General features: G+C 42.4%; 1 protein-coding gene across 1 annotated transcript; it reads right to left on the bottom strand.

Moving 5' to 3' along the window:
- Positions 1-2,482: 2,482 nt before the first annotated feature.
- Positions 2,483-7,610, bottom strand: LOC125527819 (probable serine acetyltransferase 2; the record flags this gene model as incomplete). The annotated part of the gene is made up of 10 exons (XM_048692329.1): positions 2,483-2,865; positions 2,945-3,004; positions 3,210-3,283; positions 4,198-4,364; positions 5,213-5,307; positions 5,836-5,860; positions 5,936-6,031; positions 6,111-6,170; positions 6,276-6,473; positions 7,491-7,610. Coding segments are annotated over 10 exons (912 nt in total), but the record flags the coding sequence as incomplete, so codon positions are not given.
- Between the last annotated feature and the right edge of the window lie 4 nt (positions 7,611-7,614).

The raw sequence follows: 7,614 nt of genomic DNA, 5'->3' as shown, positions 1-7,614 counted from the left end.
GGGAGAGGCTGCCGCACTTCATGGCGCCCAAGACGGTGGTGTTTGAGGATCTGCCCAAGACTTCGACGGGGAAGACGCAGAAGTTTGTTCTCCGGGAGAAGGCCCGGGCAATGGGCAGCCTTACCAAGATAGGAAACAGCAGCAAACTGTAATATTTGTTTGAAAATGATGTGACATGTCGATTAGAATTGAAGCCATTCAGTTGTTAACTAGCACCCCGTTTTAGTAAGACCATGTCGACTAAAACCCAAGTCATTCTACTTGATCGAGTTGAAGCAAATTCTAAATTGTGATGAACTTATACACGATAGCTAAATGTCAATAGACTGACTTTAGCTATTGTGGTCAGTCGATTTCGAATGAAGGGAGGAGAAGGAAGGAGAAGGGGCTCGCCGGAGGGCTACCCCATTATCTATCTTAGGGTTTAGAGTGAGGGCGGTGGTAGGGCTTCACGGGAGAAAAAAATTGAACGTGGGCGGGGTTAGAGGGATGGCCGGGGCGGCGGCAATTCCCGCGGTGGGGGTGGTTCAGGGGAGGGCGGTGCAACGAGGCGGTCACGGGAGCGGTGCTGGGTGCGGGCGAATGGCCGGCGGTTCGGCCGGTGGTATGTTTGGCACGTCTAAGAAGAAGAAGAAGTCTGGAGATAGAAGAAGCAATCTGCACCGTTTATTTTTCATCCAACGGCTGAAATGAAATCAACTGACCCGTATTCATTTTTCAGGCGACTTATGTCAAGCCATTCCCTTATTGCACATCTAAATGACTCATCAAACTAGAAAGAACAAGAAAAAAGACCAAAAAAATGCTTGCACTAATCTTAATGTAAAATCAATGACAAAGGAATTAGATGTACAATACTTGGAGCATATCTAGATGTTCTTTAGCAAAACTGAAAATATTGTAGAAAAATTGTCACGCTGCGCGGTTGTATTTGGGGAGCTGTTTCACCACCTCCGCCCACCGTCTGCACCCACCAACGATGCTACCCCAACTGACGTGCCTTGCAGCTTGTCCTCACGAAGGAGGTTGAGGTGTTTCGCACTGAGCTTCGATAGTGCCTTTGGAGTGTTTTTGCGAGAGTAGAGGTTGCTCTCGGCGAACTCCAGGTCGTGTTGATTGTGTCTCTGATGCCTGGGCTTCAAGTTGGTTTTACAGATGGGGTGGGGGCAACCCTCTATGAAGGTTTCTTTCCTCGTGCTAGACCCTTCCTGTGTTGCCAACCACTTGTAGGAGTGGAGTCACCGCTGAGGTTGTGGCTCCAATATTGCCGTTTATGCCTGAGCTGCAAAAGCTATGTAGGGAGCCCATTTGCCTCTATCGATGGTGCTTCCGAGTGAGATGGGCTCGCTAGGGGCCTCTGCGGTGCCCACGACACCCTCACCACCACCGTTGGAGCCCAGACAGTCACTCACCTTTGTGGACCATGGTGGTTCTATGACCATTTGGCAGGCGGTGTTTGTGTGTGACAATATTACTGAGGTAGGTAAGTTGGCACAAAATTCCAAGGATCTATTCACGGAAGAGCTTTGTGACTTGTTCATCCGGCTTTAAATGTGGTAGGTCTTGTAGGAGTATTTGTCAAGTCGATTGCTTGCCTACTGACGAGAAAGGGGGCAAAATCAAGAAGGTTGAGGTCTTTCAGGAGCCAGAAGTGTGGCGTCATTGTGTAGGCGTTTGTGGTTGTTTAATGGATAGTCCTCAGTTTCTTTGCTTAATGGATAGTCCTCGGTTTCTTCGATCATCCTCATGGTTTGGCTTGTCATTGTGGATTTAGTGATGTTCGTTCTCTTCAACCGAGGTACTCTTGTTGGGGTTTATTTTGAGATGTACTTCCTCCGTTTCTAAATATAAGCCTTTTTAGATATTGCAATACAGACTGCATACAGATGCATATAAATATTTTAAGTATGGATTCACTCATTTTGTTCTGTATGTAGTACGTATTGGAATATTTTTAGGCTTATATTTAGGAACGGAGGGAGAACAAGTGTGGAGGCTTGTGGTCGATAGTTGTGTGTTGAGAATGTTTGTCAGACTAACCTTTCAATCATGGGGCTTTATACTTTGTGAGTAGTCCACATGTGATCTACATGTAAGAGTTTTCATCCAGTTTTCCATCAATTAACCGAGAAACTATCTTCTGCTTAATCAACGAGACAAAAAATTTGCCTCCGTTCCAGGAAAAAATTTGGCTTGACTTGGCCTGTTTACTTGGGGATCTGATCAAGGCCCAGTTCTTTTGGCCGAATCTCCCATAGTCATGAGAATCAAACCTCCACCCAGCTTCTCCTAGAATCTTGAATGCATATTATTTTGACAATCCTAGTTGTTTTGAACTATCTAGGATTGTAAAAAAAATATGAATTCAAGATTCTAGAAGAAGCTAAGGGAGGTCCAATTCTCAAGATTCTAGGAGAATCGGCCGAAAGAACTAGGCCCGAGTACGCCAACATATCGCAAAATAGAAATTTAAATGCAGAGATGACCAGGCCACGCATAACTACTTTCTTTTGATGCTGATCCAGAAAAGTGTAGCTGGCTCACATAGTTGAGGCCACACGCACTGATCTGAGGTATCTACAGCTTGCTGCTGGAGATCTCTACAGATTATATCTGTACCATTCCTTCCAGTTTTTACAGAAAACATCTTCACATTATTGCATCAGTAAGGGCACATGATAAATACATCTGGGGAGCTTTCGGAGACCCTTGGCGGGCTCGCCTGCATGGTCTCACAAGAGGGTTGCTGGGCAGGGGGAAGCACCACTCATGCGTCGCCAAATATCCAGCGCCCTATGTCCTCCAGGATGTAGAAATGTCCAAAATTCCATTCATCCTTGCAAGTTTTTTACTTCACGACACTCCCTGCGAATCACGGGTATGTTGTCGTAAAAGAAACGCATAGCTGAAGTGTACACTTGTTACAGATATATCGGTAACTCACCATTGGATCTACCGTCTGGAAAACTACCGGCAACATGCTCGAAATAATCTCTCCTTGCATCTGCATTGAAAAAAAAAATGAATGAGGAAACACAGCTCATAAAAATATATGCACAAGGAACGAGCGCCCACCGGCTGGCACCACAGGCTAGTCGGCCTGGGATTGAATCCTTACACTGCTATATTATTAGGCTGGCTAGTTACTCCTAGCCACCCATTCATTGAACTCGTTTGAAAATAAAAGCAACAACTATGCACACACTTACCATGCTTCATAGTTAACGAAGGGTCTTCTTTCTCTGTATAGCCAACTACCTTCGCAGGATTTCCTACCGCCATGCTTTCAAACACAAAACAAGTGTCAAAACAATGATGATCAACATAAAGCAGATAATAATCACGGTGCAAGACTAGTTATGAAAGACATAGGGAAATGAAAACTTAACAAACAATAACAATGGAGGCAAATGTTAAGAAACTAAATGTTCACAAAAACAGACTGAGCCATTATTAGTATATCTAAAGGTGTACTGGATCGCAGGCTTTAAGCTTCAGTGTATGTGTATCCATTCAAAAATTAATGCATATATTCCTTCCTACTTTAAAACCACTAGTGAACTTCTTTAACTCAGAGAATATTATAGACCCTTGTCAGGCCCACCAGGCTACAAGTGAATATGTTCAAATTGAAAAGGGAATAAAATCGACTATTTACTAATGATGAGCATAATTAGACCTCTCTATCCTACTTGAAGGGAAACCGGACGACCATGAAAAAACAGTATCCTAAAGGGCGCTCCTTTAAAAACTACAAATACTTACAATGCCGCATTCGTTGGAAATATTCAAGGCGTAGCATTCAGTAGCTCAATTAGTAAAGCAAATACAGTATTCTACACTAAGCAACAGTATTCAGATTGTTAGAGTACGTAATGGGCCTAATGGGGGGAGTCAAGTAAACCTCTCTATATAAGGGGAGGAGATGTATCAATCTAATCAAGTAAGAATTAAGAAGGAAATCCCTTCCCTCTTGCCCGGCCGTGGGCAAAAAGGCCCCCGGCCGGCCCTCTCGCGCCCTCCTTCTAGCAGCCACATAACACAGATCATGTATTCTTCTTGTTTTCTGTCTTTCTAAGGAAATCGCATTGCAAGAACGAGAATATATATCATATCTACTGATGCTCATTACTAACAAAATTTGGCATTGCAGCATCATTACTTAAGAATTTAAATTAAGTCTAACTTCTTTCTAACCTGTGAGGCGGTACATGCTTTAAAACAAGGGAACCAGCGGCAATCATGGCACCTTCGCCTACAGTTATGTTGCCAAGGATAGTAGCACCAGCTCCAAGAAGAGCTCCCTGACCGATCTTGGGGTGCCTATCTCCGTGTTCCTTTCCAGTACCTCCAAGTGTAACACCCTGTAGCAAAGGCCTACCTGGTAAGCTGGTGAACAATTAGGAACCTTCTATAATTAAATTTTGACCAAAAAGGAAACACCACGGGAACACACATATGAAGGCCATACTTAGGCTATATATTTAGTTCGAACCAAGGGAGGACTACATTCGTCACAAAAGATTTTACAAAACTGAAAATAAGCATGCATGGTAAGAAAGCGCAAAACAAGCACCCCTTATGTTTTGCTACCTTCTCTTATATTATCTCATACAGCAAAAATTGAAATATTTCCTCAAGCCTAGCATTTGGTTCCGCTCGGGTATCATTTCTCCTGAATATGTGTTTGTTTGGTCTGGGACGCGAACGAATACGGAACAGAGGGGATTCCGTATCAGGTCGGGAACGGACGTTTTTGGGGATGTGATGTGTTGTATCCGATAGCATCGTAACAAAAACAGAATGGACGAACTAAACGGCTGCTACTGTTTCCTAAAGCATTGCAATCAAAGTGGGATTTTTCAGCCCTTCCAAACACGTCGTAAGATATTCACCTGATGTGAATTGAATGATTCATAGTTGTACAAAAACAAAAATATTCAACAAAAGAATTTAAATTGATGTGCACGTAGATATTTCGTTATCTGAATCATATTATCCATTTTTTATAGTATGATAAAAGCAAATGAAAGAAATATTTAATTATTTGCACAAGGACAATTTAAAACTATAGCAAACAAGATATGTGACAGAGCTAACAACCAGAGAAGAAGAAAAATAAGTTAAATTCTGGATGGAATTAAAAATTATATTGAAAAGTAATGCTTTATGTTAAAATCAGAAATAGCAAGAACAGGGTGATGCATGTCACCTGCATTAATGAAACCCAGTTGCCAACAACAGCAGTTTCACCAATGACTAGACCTGTTCCATGATCCAACAATATTCCTTCTCCAATTTTGGCAGCTGCAGATTTAGCATTAAAGAATGTTAAGAGAACAGACTAAAATACCATATCATACCACAATAGAACAAAGACACCAGTTAAGATCACAGGTTTACTTTTAAAAACTCAAAAGCAAATATCATCAGTATGAGGATATATTTAAGGATTTGATGCTTATAAATTCATAAATTGGTAAATAACTGCAGACTCATACATAAGCAAGCTTTAGAAAATGATTAAAACATGAGCAATGCTTCTATGCTCCCAAAAAGTGAACACAATTACAAAGACAAACCTTGGTTCAGGTTAAGATATTTACTAGGATAACATAAACATACATACATATTCCCAAGCAGCAGATCCATATGCACTAGTAAAGGCAACAAAACACATTTCCGCGAAGGTAATAGAAGAAGCTAAACATCAAGTAGCTATTTTTTGAGTGGAAAAGCCAAACATCATATAGCTCAAGAGCAACCCCAGTATTAAACACATAGCAGGAAATATAAGACAATTTTGTACAGATATATGATACACCAATGATATACCTGGGTGTATATCCACTGCAAAAACCTGAAAAGAGAAGGATAGCACATGTTAAACATAAATGTATGCTAAAAACCTGCTTCTTAAGAAATCAAGGTTCACCTCACTGATACGGCTTTGCAGCGCCAACGCCAGAACCTTACGCCCTTGATTCCATAAAACATGAGCTATCCTATAGGACTGCAAGGAATGGTAACCCTGTAGCAGTTTGCAAGCAACATGAGTCTTGTTACCTTTTCCGGATATGAACGATATGATAGCATGATTTTGTAGTCACCTTTAGGTATAATAGGGCCCAGCTATATTGTGCACAGGAAGGATCTCTTCCTTTGAAGGCCTAAATTTAGACAAGGAGACCATTAATGCAACGATAGCGTGATACAGAACAAATTAACATGCACACACAAAACACGACACCTCAATAGGACAATGATACACTCACCTGAGCATCAAGGCGAATGGAACGGCGTATATCTACGTCATTCATCATGACGTCATTGAAAATGTCGATTAGCTGAGTCGCAAGTAAGGTTGGATCTTCAAGCCTGTTTGCAAGGACGAAGCTCAACGCCCGCTCCAGACAGTCGTGAGATAATACGCTCGCATATAAGAAGCTACTTAAAATAGGCTCCTTCTCTGCCTGCGAAATGCGGATACTGCCGTCAGTCATCATGTAAAACTAACAGTAAACATGATGCAAAGTTTTGCAATAAGACAAGAAGAGTATAAGAGTCAACGACACTCAAAAGCATAGCTTCGCGACAATAAAGCTCGGATGTCGGACGTGAGTCATGCATGCCTAAGGCTTGATTGGGCACAAAATGTTTCCGGTTCCTGCATCTTATTGGCATTGGCACTTCACACACCTTTACAAGACAGTCAGATTTCAGCATCATCAGATGTGAGTTGCCTGAAATGTTTTCCTTTCCCAGAGTTGACCTCTGAGCAGTGACAACATATAAACGCACTGAGGCTTCTAGCTCACACCGCATAGTTTGAATTGATTGCACTTTTGCCTCCATAAATTACTTTGGCTGAACTGAACTATCAACTAGTACTATTACACAATATCTAGTTCAGAAGAACAATAAGTCCAAGCACTAAAGAGGAAGTAGCACTTTTACCACATCAACTAGCTATATTTAAACAATAAAATTATCAAGACCATATGTGTAAATGTAATACACCACTATCGAACTGAACTTCACTCACTCAGTCACTCGATATATATGTGCAAGCAAATTCGAAGGCTAGAAAAAGCTAGCTCAAGAGAGAAAGAAAATCCAGTTGCAGTTGTTCATTAAATTCGAAGTCTAGAAATAGCTAATGACGCAGAAGAAGAGATAAAATTAAGTCCAGTTGCAGTATTTTGACCATTAAATTCGAAGGCTGGAAAAAATATAGTAGTGACTTGAAAGAACTGGATTCTTGCCGCCTGGGATCAAAATTCAGTCAACTGAACCTCGGGAAACACGAGAAAGGTCACGAGACCAGGAAATCGCCGCCCAAAAAACGCAGCTTTTCCTCCTCGCTCCAGCCCCAAATTCACCACCAGGGTGCAACCAGAGAAAAAATTACAGCGATCGAATAAAAATAAGAACGGCGCAACGCGAGCGAATCTGCGATGGAGCGGCGGGATGGCATGGACGGCGCTCACCTCGGACCTGGCCTCGGCCTTGACGGCCTCCCATATGGGGTCCCCGGTGGCGGAGGGGTCGAGGAGCACGGCCCGCGCCCGCGAGCTCCCCATGACGTAGGTGGGGAACATGGCCTCGGAGCGC

Source organism: Triticum urartu, unplaced genomic scaffold, assembly GCF_003073215.2.
Source record: "Triticum urartu cultivar G1812 unplaced genomic scaffold, Tu2.1 TuUngrouped_contig_4434, whole genome shotgun sequence".
Lineage (NCBI taxonomy): Eukaryota > Viridiplantae > Streptophyta > Magnoliopsida > Poales > Poaceae > Triticum > Triticum urartu.
Note: the sequence above shows the minus strand (reverse complement) of the source record. Positions and strands in the feature narration are given on the sequence as shown.